At 43.5% G+C, this 24475-nt stretch overlaps 1 protein-coding gene across 1 annotated transcript in view; it reads right to left on the bottom strand.

The window, feature by feature from the left end:
- The window catches only part of LOC134226509 (uncharacterized), a 952521-nt gene that overhangs the window by 789401 nt on the left and 138645 nt on the right, over positions 1 to 24475 (bottom strand). The window contains exon 3 of the mRNA XM_062707335.1: positions 6481 to 6692. Coding sequence (XP_062563319.1) covers positions 6481 to 6692 — 212 coding nt within the window. The remainder of the gene's footprint in view (positions 1 to 6480; positions 6693 to 24475) is intronic.

Below are 24475 nucleotides of genomic sequence, written 5' to 3'. Positions count from 1 at the left end.
TGTAGAACCGCACGGTGGGTCAGTTTTCTCGGAATAGGCGCGTCTCAATTTGTGCGTGACACCGTTCGTTGAGGTGCAGTAGTTAGATTGTGATAAGCATTGAGCACTGCATGTGGCCGACTGGTGCTAAGATAACACTTCCGGATCATGTCTCGAGCCCTTGTAGGCGGCAGGCAGGCACACGAGTCGAGGACCATCGTAGTTTCTCATACTGTTGTTGATGACGAGGACGTGGGAGCGATTATCGCTCGGTCGGTGGGAAATACAGTCAACCGGCCGACCGACCGACGACAGCTGGTGGGATATTTTATTACATATTTGATCAAAGGCTTTAATTTCAATTTGCCAGTCATTTGCATAAGAGCCATCAGGGAGCTTCGCAGTCACACGCACGGCCAGGATGAAATGTGTACTGGATGCAGGATCAACCGAATAATGTGGGGCCAAAGGTTGGATGGACAGTACTGATGCGGAAGTAACGCAAATCAGCCCGGGTGCAGAGTGAGAAAGCCAGGACAAACGATGAATAGATGGTTATTGAGCGAAAGGATTAATGTGGAACGGATTAGTTATTCAGATGAATTGGGGCGAGCCATCCAGTGGAGGATCACTACTGCCACATAAATTAAAATTATGTTACATACAGCATTAGGATTGTTTAGGAGTAGGGATACCATATAAGTAGAGTGAGCCATTGGATATGCTTTGAATCTTACATTGAGCAAAGTAATACCTTTACTGATTCGTATTCAAGGTACGTGGAATTAGTTCTCCCCTGTGAATGTGTTATTAGAGCCCGCCCTGATGGAAAGTAAAATAGACAATAACCCTGCTTTATGTCCACCCCATGACAGTGTCCGCTGCTCTATCCTAATACCAGGAACATAAAATAAATTTGCATTCCACATTTTACTCCGGTTAAGAAAATAAAACAGACGACGGGGTCACATTCAGCAAACACAGGCACGACGAGCGGATTTTATCAGCCCCACGATCTCCACTGAATGGTCGTCACTTTTTTACTCTACGAAATTCCATCCATCAAAGCCGAACCAAACGTACTACGGGGAAGAGTGATTACGTCTCTTAACTTTTCAGCGCTAAGCACTCTTGCAAAAAGTCTTCATTCTACGACGCTTCTCAGATTACAAATGCAAGTGGCGAAGAGGAGGCAGGAAGAAGCCAAACCGGGAAGCAGGCGTCATTATCTTCGAAGACAGTCTAAAGCCACTTTCCTGCACTTTCTTGGCGGGGTGTCGCTTCTTCTTGGTTGGTGCTGATTGTGTCAGGACCAGTCAGTGCCAGCGTCTGTCACTCGCAACAACACACGTGTTGGGGAAGTGCCTGCCTGATGACTTAAGACGGGGAACACCCCAAAGATGTTGTGTGCGCTGCGAAGGAGATTTGGAGAATTTACCCAAACTCCCAAGTGAGTCAACAGTCAGCTGCCTGAATGCCATGTGATAAAGGAAATGAACAAATTTTTAAAATATTCATAAATGCAATAACGTTACCGTTTTGAGTCGCATTATGAACACTTAAGCCCAGTTTTGGTTTGGCCAGTTTGGCATATCGGGAAGGGTCGTTTGGCCGAACGGGTCATCCGGCCGAATAGGTCATATGGTCGAATAAGACATTTGTCCTAATATCCTAATAGGACATTTGGTCAAATAGGATATTTGGCCGAATAGGCCGAATAGAACATTTGGCCGAATAAGATAATTGGCCGAATAGGATATTTGGCCGAATAGGATATTTGGCAGAATAGGATATTTGGCCGAATAGGACATTTGGCTGAATAAAACATTTGGCCGAATAAGATATTTGGCCGAATAGGACATTTGGCCGAATAGGCCGAATAGGACATTTGGCTGAATAAAACATTTGACCGAATAAGATATTTGGCCGAATAGGACATTTGGCCGAATATGCTGAATAGAACATTTGGCTGAATAGAACATTTGGCCGAATAAGATATTTGGCCGAATAGGACATTTGGCCGAATAGGACATTTGGCCGAATAGGCCGAATAGAACATTTGGCTGAATAGAACATTTGGCCGAATAAGATATTTGGCCGAATAGGATATTTGGCCGAATAGGACATTTGGCCGAATAGGACATTTGGCCGAATAGAACATTTGGCTGAATAAAACATTTGGCCGAATAAGATATTTGGCCGAATAGGATATTTGGCCGAATAGGACATTTGGCCGAATAGGATATTTGGCTGAATAAAACATTTGGCCGAATAAGATATTAGGCCGAATAAGATATTTGGCCGAGTAGGACATTTGGCCGAATAGGACATTTGGCCGAATAGAACATTTGGCTGAATAAAACATTTGGCCGTATAAGATATTTGGCCGAATAGGAAATTTGGCCGAATAGGACATTTGGCCGAATAGGACATTTGGCCGAATAGGACATTTGGTCGAATAGGACATTTGGCCGAATAGGCCGAATATAACATTTTGCTGAATAGAACATTTGACCGAATAAGATATTTGGCCGAATAGGACATTTGGCCGAATAGGACATATGGCCGAATAGGACATTTTGCCGAATAGGACATTTGGCCGAATAGAACATTTGGCCGAATAAGACATTTGGCCTAATAGGTCATTTGGCCGAATAGGACATTTAGCCGAATAAAACACTTGACCGAATAGAACTTTTGGCCAAATAGGACATTTGGCCGAATACAACATTTGCCCGAATAGGTCATTTGGCCGAACAGGAAATTTGGCTGAAAAGGACATTTGGCCGAATAGGAAATTTGGTCGTACAGGACATTTGAAAAGTGAGAAATGAGGTGTGAAAAGAGAGACATCTCACTTCTCACTACTTATTTCCCACTTCTCATTGCGAAAAGTTATAAGTGCGAAGTATGACGTCTCACTTCACACTACTCACTTTTTACAGTTACACAGTTTTATCACTCCTCATTTCTTACTCCTCGCTGTGAAAAATTAAAAGTGTGAAGTGAGAAGTGAGATGTCTCACTACTCATTTCTCACTTCTCACTTTTCACAGTTGGCAGTGAGAGATAAGATGTGACCAGTAAAAGGTCTCACTTCTCACTCCTCATTTCTCACTTCTCGCTGTAAAAGGTGAGAAATGACGTCTCACTACTCACTTCGTGCTTCTTCCATTTTTAACTGCGAGAAATAAGAAATGAGGAGTGAGAAAAGAGACGTCTAACTACTCACTTCTCATTTCTCACTGCTCACTGTAAAAAGTGAGTAGTGAGACGTTTCACTTCTTACTTCGCACTATTTACTTTTTACAGTGAGAAGTAAGAAATCAGGAGTAAGAAGCGAGACGTAGCTTTTCTCACTCCTCATTTCTCACTCTCACTGTAGAAAGTGAGTATCGCGAAGTAAGTAGTGCGACGTCTCATTACTCACATCGCGCTTCCCACTTTCTACAGTGAGAAAAGAGAAATGAGAAGTGAGAAGTGAGACAAATTAATAAAATTAGGTGAGTAGTAAGAATTACATAAAGTGTACAGCGACAAATGAGAAATAAGACATTCCTCACATATGGGATATCAGCCGAATGCCGTTTGGCCGAAAAGTTAAAAAACATTTCCTCAGATTACAAGTAGTGAATAGTAGGTAATCAAAAGTAGAAAGTAAAAAGTGGAAAGAGAAAAGCGTACCGAAAACTGCGAACAAAAAACTTCTTCCTTCTTTCTTTTATTTTTCTATTATTTATTCTCCATACTTCCTTCCCCCTTCTTCCTTTTTTCTTCTTCCTTCTGCCATCTTTCTTCTCTCGTCTCTCTTCTTCCTTCTTTCTTCTTTTTTTTCTTCTTCTTTCATCTTTCTTCCTTCTTCCTATTTTCTTCTTTCTTCTCTTGTATGCCTTCTTCCTTCTTTCTTCTTCTTTTTTCCTTCTTCCTTCTTCCGTCTTCTTTCTTCTTTCTTCCTTCGCCCTTCTTCCTTTCTCCTTCTTCCTTCTTCCTTCTTTCTTATTTCTTCTTCCTTCTTCCTTCCTCCTTCTTCTTTCTTGCTTCTTCCTTCTTCATTCTTCATTATTGCTACTTCCATCATCATTCTTCCATTTTCCCTCTTCCTTCTTCATCCTTCCTTCTTCCTTCTTCTGTCTTCCTTATTCCCTTTCCCTAGTGGGTAATCAGAAGTAGGAAGTGAGAAGTGAAAAGACAAAAGCGAGCCGAGAACTGAAAACAGAGAACTTCTTACTTCTTCCTTCTCCCTTATTAACTCATCTTTCTTCCTTCTTTCTACTTTCTTCTTTCTTCTTCTTCTCTCGTCTGCCTTCTTCCTTCTTTCTTCTTATTTTTTCCTTCTTCCTTCTTTATTCTTCCTTTTTCCTTTTTCCTTCTTCCTTCTTCCGTCTTCCTCCTTTCTTCTTTTTCTTCCCTTTTTCTTTCTAAAAGACTATTATTCTTCCATTTACTTCCACTATTAACTTTTTTTATGTATCAACAAGCAGATACGTATTTCGTTTCCTACTTGGAAACTTCTTCAGTGTTTGTTATCGAAAAAGCCGTTTGATAGAATAGGTAGTTTGTAAGGAAAAGTCTTTCAGCCAAACAACTAGTCGGCCAAACGGCATTTCCGGGCAAAATTATCTTTCCGGCTAAACGACTAAACGACCAGCTCAGCTTAACGACACTTTGTCGAATGTTCATTTTAACCAAAAGGCCCTTTCTGCCAAACGACCATTTCGGTTAAATAAGCTATCCGGCCAACCGACTTTATCAGTCAAAGGAACTGTTCGGCTGAACGACATTCTCGGCCGTATGTCCCTTCCGACCAAATGATATTTTCAGCCAATTGTGCTTCGGCCCAATTACATATTTGGTCAAACAACTTTCGGGCTCGTGGCGCACAGCGCATGTTTTCGAAACGGACTAATTGATAATAATTTTGCAAAAAAGAATCCACGTGTCTTGGAGGGACTCGAACCCTCAACCTCCAACTCTCTGGATAGGCGTGATAACCCCTATACAACAGTACCACTCAATGGTCCACTTTGCGGAAAAATCCATCAGAATCCAACCAACCTTGGATGATTGATTTTTCCAATCGCCAAAAACGCAGAAGACAAAAATCATGTTAGTGTTCGTCCTCTGTGGGATATCGATTATAGCACTCAAATAATGGGTTATAATAAACTTTTTTGTTTCAACAACTTCGAATCCATTACGATTTTGGGTGGTAAAACATTTTTCTTCTACCAGAAACCCGTATAAGAAAGTTTCAATACCACAAAGGTCTTGGATTAATCCAAGAAAGGCTAGTTACGAAGTTGAATGAACTTCGGGTTTTCCTTTCAAATTTGTAGTGAAATATTTCCACATTGAATTCTTTATTGACAATCCCAAAGTTTTTCGCGCAAAGTCTAAACTTTATTATGAAACTTATACATCGAAACCGAAAAGGGGTGCCAACAGGAAAACCACCGACGACGACGACGAGTGTGATCTTGAAGCCTTTTGTTTTCACTTTGTTCGCAAAGATCTCCGTTTGGTCCTGCCTTGCTCTTCCCTGCCATCATCCCACTCAAAAACTGTGACTCGTTCAGAGAAAAATTAAGGCGCTTAAGCACTCCGCTTCCGAGAAGCTTTCCGTTTCTTTCCGAACGATTTTCCGTGCGTTGATGCTGACTGCTGCTCTTGCTGTTCAACGTGTTTTGTTTGAAGTGCGAAACTGCTTCGGAGAAGGCTGTGAAGTTTTTAAGGGCGATACTCCCCTCTGCGGCGTCGTCGCCCCCCCTGATGGGTGCTGGGGAACTTTTCGGCTTTTTCTCGCGCTTCTCCCGCCGACCGTAGAAGGGTAATTTATTTAAGATCAATATTTGTCATCACAATCACGAACGGCAGTGAAAGTTGAACCAGTTAAGCATGACCGTGAGCCGGATGGAAGATCAAAGAAAAGCCGGAAGAACTGGGGGAATTTTAGGAAGCGTTTTCGGTATTTTTTGGAAATTGTTCGGACACGGTTCGAATTGTTTGGAGGTGCTTTGGTTGCGATAGACGGAGAAGACTTCATTTGAAGTTTTCACGAGATGAAAATCAGAAAGTATGTTTTGGCCCAACTCGTGGCCGATTTAATTGCATTTCTGTTTCGCTAAAAGGTATACCGGTGCAGGTGGGACGTGAGAAAAATACGATTTGCAGTGTGATAAATCGACCTTTTTACGGTAATCATCATCTGATTATTTACGGTATAATGAATTCATCTGTCTTTTTGAGGGATGAAGACATTAAACTTGTTACTGAAAGGATGTTAATAATTCTATTCTTCTAAATATCAAGCAAATGAAAAGTGAAATCCATTGTTTTATGATTAAATAATTCATTTAGTTGGATCAATAGTTCCAAGACTCTTTATGACACTAAAACCCAAGTAAAAATATGTAATATCACCATATCGACCGTTATTCCGCAGGTATTGCCCAATTACTGACCGTAACAGTACGACATGATGCTGATTCATTGTCTACTTACATCAACTTTAATCCCAGTGAACGGGAAAATCTTCGCCGGTGGGTTCTCGAATGGTGAGTACCGATAGAACTCCAACGTGCCCCGGTACCACTTGACCGAGTACAGCGGGGCACCTTCCATCTCGTACTGGCAGTTTAGCTGGGCCTCTTGACCGCGGCGAACCCAGGGCGGTTTTATGACCAACGCCAAGTTCCTCATCCCGGGAGCTGCATCTGTGAGGAAGAAAAGAGGAAATTGTGTGGATCAACAACGCTTCAACCTAGAGTGTATTCTGTCATTTCTCATCAATTACCCCAATATGTGTAAGAATTTTTTGAACAAATTTCGAATCAGCCATTCACCTTTGTATGACTGTGTCAACGCAGATGTGGTGCCATTTGAGAAGAGATCGCCTTTTTTTTTGGCACGCCCGACACCCCCAGGCACTTGATGGCCTCGTTCAAAAGTATCCCGTTTAAAAGTATTTTCGTATTTATATTATATTTATATATTGAATTAATTAATCGTTGGATAGCAATCGATTTAAAATTATTCGATTATCACAACGATGAATCGATTAATTGGAGTAATCGATTAATTTTCGACATCTCTAATCATGTCCACACAAGTCCTAAGAGTCCACGTGTATGATTTGCAGCACAGTTATACCCATACCAGATGTGTCAGGTTCTCCAAACAGTCCTGGAGTTTGGATCACTTAGTCTACCAGGTCAACTGCGCTCGGTACAAAACTGACAGCAATAAGTCATGTCCATACAAGTCAGTAGAGCCCATGCATAAATTTGGAACTGAGTTTTACCAATATCAGATGCTCGAAGTACTCCATACTGCTCTGGAGTCTATCAAGTCAACTGCGCTGAATATAGCTTTGGCATCAACCAGTTATGTCCATACAAGTTCGTAGAGCCTATATGTGTGGTTAGCAACTCAGTTATACCCAAACCAGATGTTCTGAATTACCTAAAATGTTCTGGAATAAATCGGTCTACAAGGTCAACTGCGCTCGATACCAACATGATGTCAATCATTCATGTTAATACATGTTCGTAAACACCAGGCATACAAATTTCGTTTCAGCTTTACCCAAACCAAATGATCTAGGTTGTCAAAACTAATGTGAAGTTTAACAGGTCAACTACGCTCGATAAAAATTTGACATTGACCAGTCATGTTCATACACGTCCGTAGAGCTCGCGTATATGATTCGCACCTCATTTTTACCTAAACCAGAAGTTCAAAAATTTCCAAACTGTGTTGGAGCTCGTATAAATTGGTCTACCAGGAATTCCTGGAAGAACTTCGGATTTTCTGAAACAACTTCCGCAAGAATTCTGAAAAAACTTCCGGAGGAATTTCAGAAGAAACTTCCGTAGGCATTCCAGAAGAAACATCCGGAGGAACTACGGAATGCACTTCGGCAAGAATTTCAAAATAAACTTCCAGAGGAATTCTGGAAAGAACTTCCGGAGGTATTGCAGAAGAAACTTTTGGAGAAATTCCAGGAAAAACTTCCGGAGGTATTCCAGAGGGATCTTCCGGAGGTATTCCAGAAGGAACTTCAAGAGAAATTCCACAAGGAACTCCCGGAGGAAATCCAGAATGAATTTTCGAAAGAATTCCAGAAGGATCCTGGAGTATTCCTGGAAGAACTTCCGGAAGAATTCCTGGAGGAACTTCTGGAGGAATTCCTGGAGGAACTTCCGGAGGAATTCCTGGAGGAACTTATGGAGGAACTTCCGGAGGAATTCCTGGATGAATAACCGGAGGAATTACTGGAGGAAGATTTGGAGGAATATTTGGAGGAATATTAGAAGGAATTCTTGGAGGATTATCCGGAGGAGTTTCTGAGGAGTTCCTGTAAGAATATTTAGAAGAATGCATAAAAGAATTTTCGGAGGAATTCCTGGAGAAATGTTCGGAGGTATTCGTGGAAGAACTTCTGGAGGAATCCCTGGAGGAATATCCGGAGGAATTCCTGGAGGAATTTGTCTTATTTGTCTTATTTGTCTTATTTGTCTTATTTGTCTTATTTGAAATGTCCCAGAAGATTCTTCCACTAAAAAGCTCAAAGCAATTTTCTAGAGATATTTCCAAGTTTTTCGAACTTTTAACAGGAAATGCTCTAAAGTTTTTACCGGAATTTCTTGGAAATTTTTACGGGAATGACATATTCGGCCAAACAACATACGGCCCTTCGCTGTCAAAACATTTGATTTCAACGTGAAATTCTGTGGATTTCAACAGGAAATTCTTGGAAATTTCCGCAGGTAATTCTTTAAGATTCCCAAAGGAAATTCTTTATAATTTGCCCGGGAAAATTCTGGAATTTGCACCTGGTGGGCTTCCCCTAGCAGCACACATGTTCCGCATGAGCCACTGCAACTTATATGTGACCAGATTCAGTACCAATCAAGTTGCTGCAACTATATTTGTCTAACTGGGGCTGCTCGGGTCGTGGCCGTGTGGTTAGTGGCGTCAGTCGTCTAAGAGTTTTTGCAAGCCATAGAGTGTGAGTTTGATTCCCGCCCTAGTAAGGAGAAAACATTTCGTGAAGCAAAAAACGCTCCGCTGGTTCACTGGGTGCTGTGTGAATGTCTTGACCGTTGTCTAATGCTAAATGTTAAGTATTCAGTCTGTGCAACCTCTGGTCAAAGACGGTGATCCGGTGAAGAAAGGAAGACTTCTTTTAAATTATACAAAAAAATCTTCCAACTTTTTAAGGAAATTTACTTAGAATTTCAACGGTAGTATTTCCGAGATATCGAAGGAAATTCATCAGAATTTTTAATGAAAGTTCTTAGTTTTACGAAAAGCGTTTTCGATTTTTTTTTCAAAGAAAAATTGTATGAAATTTTCAAGAAAAATAGATTTGTTCACGAGAAATCCTCTGGAGTTCCAACGGGATTGCCATGAACTGTCGGCGCCGGCGCACATCTCTAACCACCGCGTGGAGGATCCAAAAGAAGAAAACTTCTAAATTTTATCGTTAAGCACCAAGATTTTTCAGATGCACTTGATGGTTGTGGCCTTCCGAAAATTCCGGAACATCCATGAAATAAAACAAAAAATAATGAATTTCATCGCATAACTCCATTTGACATTCTAACATCGGAATTTATTTAATTTAATTTATTCAAACTAAGGCCTCTGCATGAGCATGAGCATGAGCATTATGACCGCACAATTCGTAGTTGCTACTCCGTGATTGACTAGAACTTGCGAAATTGTACAGAGAACACAATAAATGGGGCTTGGGACTAGCTACCCATTCTCAATGTACACGTTTCGGGAGCTCAAATATCTAAAGTCAATAACGGCGCCGGCCACGTCCTTACGGTCATATAGGAAGGGGAGGATTGTTAGTCCGACTCTCGTTGCTACTAGAGACCGAGAACACCTCTGCATCTCCACGATTGTCTTGGGATAGGATATCGTTTTAGTTACAAAGGATAATTTATCTGGATTCACTTCGGTAAGTGATGCGATCTATGGGATGGGAAATAACACTCTCGCTGTCTGAAACTTTCACTTTCTGATTTATTCACTCACCCGCGCAAACCAGAACAAAATTACGACGACCGGCCGATCGTTTTGCCTTCCGCACAAAGCAAAACTAAACTTCGACGACCGGCCGATCCGCTTACTGGAGAAACACGACCGGACAAGAAACAAACTTTCACTTTCTGATTTATCTACTCACCCACACAAAGCAAAACAAAACTAAACTTTGACGACCGGTCGATCCGCTGACTCGAAACAAGAGCCAACACGCACTGAACTAATTAACTTTACTACCGGCCGCGCAATGCAAAACACAAAATTTCGGCAAATCGCGCGATCGTACGGCTTTCCGAAACAAGAGCCAACACGCACTCTTATTCAAACTAAGGCCTCTGCAATACTTAAAACTCATCTACATTCAGCTCGGTCTGTAGTTGCACGTCGCCAGCTTTGTAGTCCATTGAGGGACCTCAAATCGATCCACCTTGCTCTCTGCGCACCTTACCTTCTTGTCCCCGGCGGATCCCTATCAGGAACCATTTTCATCGTGATATTACCCGACATTCTGGGCATGACATTGTGTAATACACAATGTGATACAATGTGTATGGATCACCTTGGCCACCGAGTGATTCTTTTGAAAATGAAAATATTTATTTCATCATTAGGTAAGATCCATTAATTACGTAATGCAAAAATTGCCATTTTCAATCCCATCTCCCCCCTATGTCACACTTTTTGTATGAGGTATCTAAAAAATGTGTATGGATTGTCACACTTCAGGAAACCCTCTCCCCCTCTAAGCGTTACGTAATATACGGATGTTCCTTAAACACAAGGATTTTTCAGTGCCATTTGTTGTTACTATGAATATAGAACTAGGGACCCTCCTTAGCCGTGCGGTAAGATGCGCGGCTACAAAGCAAGACCATGATGAGGGTGGCTGGGTTCGATTCCCGGTGCCGGCCTAGACAATTTTCGTATTGGAAATTGTCTCGAATTCCCTGGGCATTAAAGTATCATCGTGTTAGCCTCATGATATGCAAATGCAGAAATGGTAACTTGGCTTAGAAACCTCGCAGCTAATAACCGTGGAAGTGCTTAATGATGTGAGGCCAATGAAGAAAAAGAAGAAGATGAATATAGAACTGGTGTTTTAATCCGTACATGGACCACCGTTGATGAAATAATTATTTTTTCATATAAATATTGAATAATATTGATAATTAAATAGGGTAACCAACTTGATTTTGACCCCTACACATTTTGGACCCTCCTGGCGACATTTTCTTGTTTTCTGAACTAAAATCAATGCCGCTGCAAATTCCTCCATTGGCTTCAGAAAAATAATGTTGTTAACCATCTATCTCACTGGTTTCCCGTGCGAAAATAGCGATATTTAGATGCAATTTCGTGTAAGCGAGTTTCTTCAAGAAGGCAACCCTTACAATGCGTTACGCTTAAAAGTATACATCACTGAACGCATCGCAAAACGAAGAATATTTTCATTTCAGAAAATGGCAAATTTCACCGGTTTATCAATTACTGAAGCCCATTTCGAATTTCTTTTTCATGAATAAAACCTTCATCTTTGAAATTGTACCATTTCCTCCCGTATCGAACATTTATTTCAATAGATATAAGCATATATTGGAAAGCACTTCCTCTAGGGGTCATAGAATGTACATACAAATGCTTAAAAAAATATCTGTGCTTTGAATTGAAATTCATAAAATGACCAATTATGAATGTTCTTGATTTTCGTTCTCTTAGGGTTCTTTCATAAAATCCGTAACGTTGAATTTGATAATTTTGTTACCCCACCCTCCCTCTCGTAACTTATGGAAGGTTTATTTTGTTATCGATCGTAACGCTTGGTCTGATTTCCCTATTTCCCCTAAAGCGTTACGTAATTTGTGAACAGTCCCTTAGGGAAGATCCATTAATTACGTAAAGCAAAAATTGACCATTTTCCAACCCTCCCTCCACTTTTTGTATGAATCATTGCAAATTTGTGTATGGATTGTCACACCTCGGGCACCCCCCCCCCCTTCTGAGCGTTACTTAATTTATGGATGCTCCCTTAGGAAACCGAGAAAATTACTATCATGTTTTGCACATATTGGGTACGTTACGGATACACAAAGACAATATTTCTATTTTTGTAAGATGGGTAAAAATATTGCTCCGGATAATCGAGCCATTTTCTCTGGTTAATCGAGCCTCCGGATAATCGAGTTCGGCCTGTATATGTATAACAGTTTTATGACATGAAACTATAGGAAAGCATTCTTACAATATTGTTATGAAGTATAAATAATAAAACATATTTAATTGATTAACTGCCTGAAGCACTGAACCAATGTCTATATGATTTTTATGCAGTCAACACCAACATCATTATGAACACTTTTGGGATAATATTAGCTTCAATATAATGGTTTTCATAATACAACACGCCAAAGGATCAATTCACTACGTTTTGAACCTGTTCACACATTATTGATAGGGCACTGACAAAGACTAATTAGTCTTTAGGCTCCCCCAGACCTAAGCGATTTTATCGCCGCGATGGCGACAACTAGTCGCCGCGATTCTATCATTGGGTCGCTGCAGGCAATGTTTTATTCACGCTTCCATACCAATGCCGACAGAATCGCTGTCGCCAAGCGATAGAATCGCATCGCGACTGTCGCGTCGCGAGTGTTTGGGGGAACCTTTTGGTGTTGAAATAATGATGTATATAATGAAATAATAATGATGATAGATGTTTATATAAACCGCATTCAAATTGAGGGCCCTCGTTAGCCGTGCGGTAAGACGCGCGGCTACAAAGCAAGACCATGCTGAGGGTGGCTGGGTTCGATTCCCGGTCTAGGCAATTTTCGGATTGGAAATTGTCTCGACTTCCCTGGACATAAAAGTATCATCGTGCTAGCCTCATGATATACGAATGCAAAAATGGTAACCTGGCTTAGAAACCTCGCAGTTTATAACTGTGGAAGTGCTTAATGAACATTAAGCTGCGAGGCGGCTCTGTCCCAGTGTGGGAATGTAATGCCAATAAGAAGAAGCATTCAAATTGTTGGAATTTAATGACAGATGATTTTGTCCTAATTATTGAATTGAATTCAAAGCACACTATGTATGATCTGTTCTATGCGGAGATTGCCCTCTGCGCGTTATTTCCGCGTAGTCTTTCAAATTTTTCTATTTCTCCGTAATATTCGAACATCGGATAAAAATCGCGGCAGCACAAAATTCAAACGCCATCACTCGCGCACGGCCCACTACGATCCTCAATAAACTTGCGGCTCGTCTGCGAAACTGCAAACCCCGATTCGATCAGATCCTTGCTCTGGGTATATTCGTCATAGAAAATGGCTGCTAGAAAGGATCTGATCGCCACAATAGCCATCATCTTTGTGTTCCCATTGTTCTACTGAAATTGGGTTTCCCACTGACAATTCTATTTTGTAAACAAACCACCATTCCGAAGTATTTTTTTTCCAAATAGACGTAATTATTTTTAATCATTTTTTAAGAACTCGTGCGATAGTATGAATGCGGGGTGTATTTCAATAAGAATATTGACACAGGCAAACAGACGTAACACTAGAGAAATTACCATCGACCATGACTTCAACGATCATTTTGAATTTGATTGATTGCGCGTTTCACAACTAGGGGCGCTGGCATCGTAATCCTTTGAGTTTGACATTTCACTCCAGCGCCTTCTGGTGACAATGTCATACGAAACATTGTTTCGTGTAACATGCTCGCAAGATGGTGGTAGAGGAGTTGACCGATGGATTTTTCAGAAAAAATTTCAAGCTGTTACGTCTGTTTGTCTGTGATATTGATGCCTTTGATAAATTTTCATATTTCAATCGGCACCAAGCGCTCTACTTCGCCAAGATATCATGATATTTAAAATATATTTTTAAAGGAAGTTTTCACCGACGCCTCCGTATTAAATTAATCGATGATTTTGATGCTGGCATCAGAAACATGGCAGCTTCGCAGACCCCTAATGGGTAGCCATTCTAGGTTTTCTTGGGTTAGGCAGGCAGGATTACAAATTAACAAATTGAAACCTCAAACCATATATCAGTCTAGTTGAAGCATATATCTAGACCAACATTTGAAAATGGCGTAACAGCCAAAATTTATTCCTTTTGATTCTTCGTCTACATATATAGCTTTATATGGAGACAAAGAATCAGAAAGAATACATTTTGGCTGTTAAGCCCTTTTCAAATGTTGGTCTAGATATATTACATCATTCATCCATTTATTATGTTTACATCTAAACAGGTAACACTGAATCAACAATATGACGCCACAATACACGGTTCGAGGCTGCATCTGTCCATCCATCTCGTACCTACCGGATCGGAAGCGAACACTATCTTTGCAGGGTTGCTGTCCGGCATTCTTGCAACATGCCCTGCCCATCGTATCCTTCCGGCTTTAGCTACTTTTTGGATACTGGGTTCGCCGTAGAGCTGGGCGAGCTCATGGTTCATTCTTCGCCGCCACACACCGTCTTCTTGCACACCGCCAAAGATGGTCCTAAGCACCCACCTCTCGAATACTCCGAGTGCTTACAAGTCCCCCTCGAGCATTGTCCATGTTTCATATCCGTAGAGGACTACTGGTCTTATTAGCGTCTTGTACATGACACATTTGGTGCGGTGGCGAATCTTTTTTGACTGCAGTTTCTTCTGGAGCCCGTAGTAGGCCCGACTTCGACTTCGTATTTCTAACATTGTTATCAGCCGTTAGCAAGGATCCAAGGTAGACGAATTCCTCGAACACCTCGAAGGTATCCCCGTCTATCGTAACACTGCTTCCCAGGCGGGCCCTGTCGCGCTCGGTTCCACCCACAAGCATGTATCAGGCGGGTGTACAGTTCTGCCACCTTTGCTAATGTTCCGCCGACAATGTCCAATGATCCATTAACTGGATCTGTTGGAAATCGTGACCCGGCTGTTACACCCGGTTCTCCGCGTGAGACCTTTTAGCGCAATGTTAAACAACTGGCACGAAAGTCCATCACGCGATTCGAACGAACTGAAGTGTTCGCCCGAAATCTTCACACAGTTTGCTGTGTGACAGTTGCTTTGATCAGTCTAGTGAGCTTCTCTGGGAAGCTCTTCTCGTCCATAATTTTTCATAGCTCTACGCGGTCTATGCTGTCGTCCCTAGTAACATTTTGGTTTTATACTGGATTTATCACACTCTTGTAGAGTAAATTACGGTCTTCAAGAGCGTTATAAAACTACAAATGTTACTAAGGGTATGCCGCCTTGAAATCAACGAACAGATGGTGCGTTGGTACCTGGTATTCACGGCATTTTTGAAAGATTTGCCGTACAGTAAAAATCTGGTCCGCTGTCGAGCGGCCGTCAACGAAGCCGGCTTGATAACTTCCCAAGTACTCATTCACTAATAGTGACAGACGTCGGTAGATGATCTGGGACATCACTTTGTAGGCGGCATTAAGGATGGTGATCGCTCGAAAGTTCTCACACTTCAGGCGACAAGCCTTTCTTGTAGATAGGGCATATAACCCCTTCCTTCCACTCCTCCGGTAGCTGTTCAGTTTCCCAGATTCTGACTATCAGTTTGTGCAGGCAAAAGGCTAGCTTTTCCGGCCCCATCTTGATTAGCTCAGCTCCGATACCATCCTTACCAGCTGCTTTATTGGTCTTTAGCTGTTGGATGGCATCCTTAACTTCCCTCAAGGTGGCGGCTGGTTGGCTTCCATCGTCCGCTGAACTGACATCTCCTCCACAGCCTTGACCGTCACTGTCTGTACTCTCAGTACCATTCAAATGTGCTCGAAGTGCTTCTTCCACCTTTCGATCACCACACGTTCGTCCGTCAAGATGCTCCCATCCTTATCTCTGCACATTTCGGCTCGTGGCACGAAACCTTTGCGAAATGCTTCTGATAGAACTTGCGTGTTTCTTGAGAACGGCACAGCTGTTCCATCTCCTCGCACTCCACTTCTTCCAGGCGGCGTTTCTTCTCCTGAAAAAGGCGGATCTGCTGTCTCCGCTTCCGTCTAGAACGTTCCACGTTCTGCCGGGTACCTTGCTGCAGCGCGACCGCCCGCGCTGCGTCCTTCTCCTCCAGAATCTGTCTGCACTCTTCGTCGAACCAATCGTTCCGTCAACTTCGTCCCACATAACCGACGTTGTTCTCCGCTGCGTCGTCAATGGCTGCTTTGACTGTATTCCATCGAGCTCACCCTCTTCCGGCAACGCTACCTCGAGATGCTGCGCGTATGCAGTGGCGACATCAGGTTGCTTCAGTCGCTCTAGGTCGTACCGCGGCGGTCGTCGGTACCGAACATTGTTGATGACGGAAAGTTTTGGGCGCAGTTTAACCATCACCAGATAGTGGTCAGAGTCGATGTTAGCGCCACGATATGTCCTGACGTCGATAATGCCGGAGAAGTGCCGTCCATCAATCAGGTCGTGGTCGATTTGTGATTCTGTCTGCAGTGGTGATCTCCAGGTGTACCGAGGAGGCTGTGTTGGAAGTAGGTGTTGCGAAAGGCCATATTCTTGGAGTTGAAAATTGATGTAACTCATCAAATCCTAGGGGATGCCATTTTTTTTCTAGTGAGAGCGTAGCCTTCTAGCCCCCCCCCCCCCTCATTTACACCAATGTCTTTGTCTTTGACAGACAAAGATTTCCTTGGTAAACAACAACGAGAAAGACAAACGAATGGGGTTCAACCGTAGACAATAAGAGGAAGACATTCTAAGAGGGTTTTCGACAGGTAAAGGGATGGGTGGACAATGGTTATAGTCTAGCATCAGCTTCTTTTAAAAATTGATAGACAATGGGCATGAATTTGATATCAAGACCCGCCAACACCTCCCTAATAGGCTTTGGGTGCTTTCCTCGGACCCGGAGATGTTTCCCATGCAGCACAATTCACGCGAATCTGGTTGCAACAACTTAATTGTCACTGAATCTGGCTATATTTAAGTTACTATGACCTATGAGCAACATGTGAGCTGCTCGAGTCTGTTAGCATATTAAAAAGAAAATTATTTTGAACACAGAAATTACTCTTTATGAGACCCACTCGAAAAAGGTGTGCATTTAAACAGTAGTGTTTGGACATTAGATGATATTTGGTTTGAATGAAGTCTCGTCATAAATTACTTTTTGGAAACGGCCGCTATCTCTCCATGTGTCTAATTGTGTAGCCAACTGATCAAGGTTTCCTGACGAACTAATGAGAAAAACTCATCTGAAGTGATTTTTCCATCATAAATATCAGCTTCCAAAGCGGAAACCTAGACCAAAGAGTCCGCTTTCTCATTTCCCGGAAACAAGCAATGGGAAGGAAAAGAATGCTGCTCGCTTGATGATGAAGATCTTTTAGGTAAGTTGTAAGACTCTAATTTTGAGGCCCCGGAACCGCTCAGTTCCAGAAGGGAACTGGCCTAAACCCCTAGCTGCTGGTCTAGCCACGGCAGCCGTCTAGGGTGGACTCAAAAGGCCTCTTTTGTTCCGGGTCTCAGGGTCACTGGTGTGGGGAGGTTTTCGAGAGCGCAAAGGACCTAACCAGAAAACTGAAAAATGGATTTGGAGGCTTTTATTACACAACAAAAAAAAACTTACAGGTGGGTGGCGATTAGGTGACGACTGGGTTGGTCGGGCGATTGTGCTGCCCAACATAGAGCATGCGGTGAGGTAGTCGGCGGGCTGCCGAACGAAAATGATGCCAGAAGGAATCCGGCCAATGATGCAGTCGACAGTATCAGACGGTTATGACCCCTGCAGGCCTCGTAGGGAAGCGGACTTCGGTGTCGTTCAATGGTGGCAAGACAGTGGTTCAGTCCAAGGCGGTCGGTTGGAAGTCGGCCGGATTGAAATGCGGCTGACACGCGGCCGCGTGATAATACGGCCACTGGCAGTCGGCTGGAGGCCGAATAATGGTGCTAACGGTCGGCCTAACGAAACAGCGGCTGGCACGCGGCTGGACGATGATACGGCCACGGGCGGTCGGCTGGAGGCCGAATGATGGTGCTAACGGTCGGCCTAACGAAACAGCGGCTGGCACGCGGCTGGACGATGATACGGCGACGGGCGGTCGGCTGGAGGCCGAATGATGGTGCTGACGGACGGCCTAACGAAAAAGCGGCTGACACGCGGCCGGACAATGATACGCCCACTAGGCGGCGATGCAGCCGGGCGAAGATGCCGCCGACAGACGACTGGGCGACGTTTCGGTCGGCAGTGGCTTGGATGGTGAGGTGTCTGACGGAAAGTCAGCTGGTGATACGGGTAGCAAGCGACTATAGCGCCATCGGAGGCCGAGCACGGAGGCAGTCTACGAACTGCTATGCGACGGGATGGCCGAACAATGATGCGGGTCGATTGGCCTCGAAAATCTCCGGCGTCCTTATTGCGGGAATCCTTTGCACCAACTCACTATGCCACGTCTTCCAATTTTCCGAGAAGGAAAGCACTCTCCTCGTTGATTCCACAACGCTGACTACTATCACTTCTTTTTTTCGCTGTCTCTCCAGCCTCTTGCTAGGGCACTCATCTCTTCACAGAAAAGACGCGTTTTATGTATCCGCCTTTCCCTCTTTTATCTATATTATCGCTCACTGGGCGATGTAGCTCATTTTGCGGCTTGCGTTTTAGCCACCCACCGCACGGTTTGAAATCACCGTTTACAAATCTTTCCTACGCACAATGTAACTAACGCTAACTAACATCTTTACGCTCGAATGAACAAAAGTAACAAATGTTACCCGCCGGTAACATATCCCCCCTCTGGTCGAATAAAAAAGCGGGTACAATTAACATTGAACGAAATATTTTTGAATCGAAAACTATTTTTTTTTAGAAAAACAAAAGAAAAAACAAACATCATAAACTAGAAATCAGTAGGAATATCGATATAGAATAAACACATTTATAATTAATCGAAACAAAACATGCATTCTTCTAACTTTCTCATCACGAACATCGAATTACTATAGGCGTCAAAATTCCCAACTGCCGTTGGAATCAAAATGTGCAACAATAAACAAATAGAGGTTTGTCCGGAGAAGCACATAGGGGCTACGCAAATCGCGTCACTTTCGGTGCACACTGCATATGCTACACGCTGACCGGGCCAAAAGAAGCACTATACGCGCCGGACCGACACATGGTGGACACGCGATGGTTCGAATGAAACTAGATCGGTTGGTCATCTACAACCACCGACAGTGGGCTGTTTTAACAAATGGGTACGATTAACCTTTGCTAAGCATCGCCAACACTAATCCACGTGCGAGACAATAGGCACATGTGTGTTGTTGATCGTACGTCTGTGGATTGTTTGGTCAAAATGTACTTCTGAGGCGTAGTGAATAATACATGCACGTGATTCAATTTGAATCGGGTTTTCGTGCAGTTTTACGAAGGGAAAGGTTACTGAACTTTCAGATTTGGTTTAGTTCGTGCAACTCATTTTATCAGTCTACCGGTGAATCTTGACTGTTACGGATTGAGATACGCGCGCGAATTTTATTCCATTTTCTTCTAGGGACGTCTCCTTAGAACAAATTTAATCAATATATTAGGGAGTTTATGTCAGTGTGCCTAAACAATTAGATAGTTCTATTTTTACCCCGCGGAAAGTAAAAAGGATCTGATAGGCATACTGTAAGGCTAAAGGTAGGACTTGACTTTTATTCGTTTTTTTGAAGGTCATATGAAGGTCTGATAAATTGAATGTAATTAATTCTTTTCAGTTATGAGATTCAGATGCAGTTGTTTGCGTATTATGCCGGCTTTAGGAGGCATGCGGGCCAGATACCTATGTTCCGCCCACCCTGATCGGCCAGCTCATAAGATGACGACCCATGTTTGGCCAAAACCGTACAAGGTATGAACTGTGCTCCCAATTTAGCGTTGTAAAAATTCTGGGCATTAGAAAGTCTCGTGTTCTTTTTGAATACTTTATCTCCTACTACGAAAGGTTTCGCGGGTTGACGAACGCGTAAATTATACGTGCGCGAAGCCTCCGAATGGGCTTTTTCGAGGTTTTTCCGTACTAAAGCGAACAGTTTAGGAGATTCTAGGCATATTCGAGCCAAGCGTGCTTCGGCCGTCGTTTCTTCCTCGCTGTCGAAGTCAGCATGGTCGGATCCCATGAGGACCACCTCCTCTCCCCTCGCGACGCGAAACGGAGTAAATTTGGTTGAGGAGTGGACAGTCGAGTTTATGACAACCTCGATTTCGGATAATCGCGTATCCCACTCGCGTTGATTGTTCCGCGCGTAAGACCGTATAGACGTGTTTATCGCCCGGTTCACCCTCTCTACCGGGTTGGCCTGGGAATGGTGCCGAGACGATAGCCAATGTTTTATTTTGAAGCGATCAAGCATCGACTTGAACTCTTTCGACGTGAAAGTCGTCGCGTTATCGGACAGTAAAATCGCGGGTACCGAGTTTCTGTGGAACCAATGACGGGTTAATTCAGCGCAAAGCGTCTTTGCACTGATTTTCGAGAAAGGGTGCAACTGCACCCACTTAGAAAACAAGTCCATAGTGACCAAAACGTATTGATTCCCTGATTTTGATCGCGGTAACGGACCGATATAATCGATCGCAATTATTTCCCACGGACGTGACGGAATACGCATATCTCCCATCGGGGGAATCGTTGCCGAATTCGCGGGTTTGATCTCCTTACAGATCCCGCATTTCCGAATATACGTTCGAATTTGACCTGTCATTTTGGGCCAGTAATACTGCTGACGGATTTTGGCCAGAGTTTTCTCTGCACCAATGTGCATAAAGTCATCGTGACACGTTTGTAGAATCGCGGCGCGCGTTTCCGGCGGTGGAATTATTTTCCAGTCATATCGGTGATCTGAGAGTTCATTATTAAACACATACTTCTTAAGCTGATCTCCATCAACTTGAAAGTCGGGATAGTCGTTAGGTCGGTTTAGGACAGCCAGTTTTAGGTCATTATACCACGAAGAAACCTCTTTCGCCGATACTGCCATTATGCTTCGCGAGAGGGCATCGGGTACGACATTGTCCTTGCCGCGACGGTGGACAATTGTCAGATCGTACATCTGAAGGGAAAGACTCCAACGACTAAGTCTCGACGAGGTCTTCCACTTCGTACGCATGATAAACGTAAGAGCGGATGAGTCAGTAACGAGCACAAAATGGCTGCCCTCGATGTAACCGCGGAAATGCTCAATCGATAGCAGGGCAGCAAGGCCCTCTTTTTCGGTGGCATGGTACGCGCGCTCTTGTGTGGTTAACTTTTTAGAAAAATACTCAATCACTGTCTCTCGTTCATTGATTTTCTGAGTGAGCACACCGGCTACGGCGTGATCGCTCGCGTCGGTGTGAATTATGAATTCCTGTTCGAAGTCAGGACTAGCAAGAACGGGAGACGTAATTAATTTCTCCTTTATTGCCTGAAAGGATTCCTCCGCTTCCGGAGTCCATCTCACCAACTTCGTGCTCGTCTTCAGAAGTTCTGAGAGGGCAGCAGTTGTCTTGCTATACTCGGGAATGAACCTCCGATAATAGTTTGACATCCCAAGGAATCGTCGGAGTTTTGTGGTCGTCAATGGACGCTCATACTCCACAATGGGCCTTATCTTCTCAGGGTTAATTCTTAAACCTTGAGAAGAAAGAATATAACCCAAGAATGGTATTTCACTTCGGCAAAAATGAGAATTTTCCAATTTAATAGAGAGATTTGCCTCTCTCAACCGTCTCGCCACTTCTTCGAGAAGCCGTACGTGATCCTCGAATGTCTCCGTTACTATGACGATGTCGTCCAAGTAAACAAAGACATTCGGTTCCAGTACACCGTGGCCCAACACTCGGTTCATCAACCGTGCCAGTGTTGCTGGGCTGTTGATTAGACCGAAAGGCAGGCGGGTGTACTGGAACATCCCCTTCCCCTGAACGCTTAATGCGCAATATTTCCTCGACCCTCGGGCTAGTGGAATCTGAAGAAACGCTTCAGTGAGATCGATTGTCGACAGGTAATTAGCGCGAGGTAATCGCCCGAGGATGCGTGCAGGATGTGGAAGGGGATAGGCGTCACGTACGGTTCTCTCATTAAGTTTTCGAGCGTCTAGACAGAGCCGAATCGCTCCCGAGGATTTCCGTATTGGCACGATGTTTAACGACCAATCCGAATTGGATTCCTCAATTATCCCGCATTCGAGTAATCGATCCACCTCGGCAAACAGTCCGGCCTGAATTTTTGGAGCTATTGGATACGGATATAAACGAACGGGTTTATTCGACGAACATTCATCTTTCAGCACGATCTGATGTTCACACAAGGGTGTGGTATCCAAAGTATTGGGACTCGGTGTTTTGAAGCGCTGTTTCACTTGTTCCAATTTTTCTTGTTGGATTTTAGTGAGACATAGCTGAAGGTGTTCCCTGTTAGATTCTTCAACTACTGGGCCACTCTCCGAAATCGTCGAAATTGCTGGATAAATACGAAATATCCTCCAAAAGTCCATTCCACAAATACAATCTTTTGTAAGAGCAGGAGCTACCAAAGTTGATAAAACTCTCGTTTTACCATTGAATGTAAATGGGATATGAACTTCACCGAGAACTTCTAGTTGCGAGCCATCCGCAGTTCGGAGGTCCACCGATATTGATGGTTTTTTTAAACGGACATTTTTCAGTTTCTGAAACAATGCCGTGTTGATAAACGATAGATTGCTTCCGCAATCGAGAAGTGCGTTCACCGAAATGTCGAAAATTTTTAACTGTGCATGCGGACGATCATCCGTCATGTTATTGAGTGTAACTTTGTAAATTTGATTCGGCGAGTCCTCTTCGTCTTCACTATCCGACCTTTGAATATAGAATTGGTAGAGGTTGGGTAACCAAGACCTGAAGAGCCTGCAGACTGCGCTGGCGGAAGTCCCTGCGGCTTTAGGGCTTCCCCAAACCGTTTTTTAAACAGTAAGGGCAATTGACTGTTGTGAATCCCATCAAAGCACATCGGTGGCAAAATATCCTTCGAGGAATCGGGCACTCTGCGAGATTATGATAATCTCTACAGTTAAAACACTGTCCTTCTTCGGGAGGCGAGTAGTTGGAGACAAGCTTAAGCAGAGCGCTCGGTTTACTTGGCCCTGGCTTAGGTTCGTTAGACTGACCTTCTGACTTCCCATTCTTTTCAAATTGGATCCGCTTCGAATTAGAAACTTTCGGATCACCTTTTGCATTATTGGTATACGATTTTATATTTTTCGAATATTGCGGTGACGCGTTTTGTCGGTTCTGGTTTACAAAAGTCCTACTACCCATGCTATTCCTATTGCTAGAATCAATCGCACAGTTCTCTCGTTTGGTAGAGCCAAACACTTTGGTGAAGGCCGAAAATCGGTTGCATCTAAATCCTTGCCAATACTGAGTAAGCTCCTAAGTGTAGTGATGTTTTTACCTACCAGTGCCTTACGGCCATCATACCTCAGATTAGTTTTCAGTACTTCAACCTTTTCATTTTCTGACAAAGGGTAATTCATTGCTTGGAAGAGCTTATTCATTTGCAGGTAAAACTGCTGAAAAGACTCTCCCTTCTGCTGCCTAGTCTGGTAAATCTTAGTACGAAGAACGGAATCGAGATCAGGATGCCTGAACTCTCTTTTCAAATCCTGTACCAACTGCGGCCAATCATGCAATAATCGTTGGTTTCTACACGTAGTGTACCAGCTTAAAGCCGGGCCTTCGAAAAGGTGCACCGCAGAGTCGAATAAGTCGTTATCGGTGGCGTGTTCAGAAATGGCAAGTTGCTCAACATGAGATAGAAACTCGTTGAGCCCCAATCCATGATCACTCCCCGAGTATTTCTGAACTTTCCATTTCGAGACCGGGGTAGTTTTCCGTGATGCGACCACCGGTGGCCTTGCCAAGACGCCCTGGTCAACGGGCTGTGTGCCGAATAAATTACTTGGCGGATTTGGAGATTGATTTGGATTAGCCACACCAAACGGACTAAACGAAAAACCATCGATCCGGCGATGGAAGGAATCATTTACATGTGCTTCATTTGCAATTAGGTTTGCATGTGGGATATTTCCACTAGACATAGAAGTGTGGATTGCCGGCAGCTGAGTTGATCTACCCAACGGAAGTCTACCGCTTGGTGCAGTTGTCGCGGTTGGTCGATTAGGGTCAACTTCCACATTCCTGAAAGGGTTTGTATCGTTCAGATGTGCCATAGACGGCCTAGGTGGAACTGGAGGAGGAATACGTTGTCTACGCATTTCTTCCTTCAATCCATTCATCTGTGTGGCCAGCGATTTAATTAGACTGCCTATGTCAGTCATCGCTTGTTTAAAATCATCTTTTGATACGAATTGCGATAAGTCCGGTTGCTTGGGAATGGCTCCGGTATTATTCGAAACCGAACGGGGTGCATTGGCACCACCTATCGCTTCGTCTAATAGACTTTCTG

The sequence above is a fragment of the Armigeres subalbatus genome, chromosome 1, assembly GCF_024139115.2.
Source record: "Armigeres subalbatus isolate Guangzhou_Male chromosome 1, GZ_Asu_2, whole genome shotgun sequence".
Taxonomy (NCBI): Eukaryota; Metazoa; Arthropoda; class Insecta; order Diptera; family Culicidae; genus Armigeres; species Armigeres subalbatus.
This window is presented reverse-complemented; position numbering and strand designations above follow the sequence as displayed.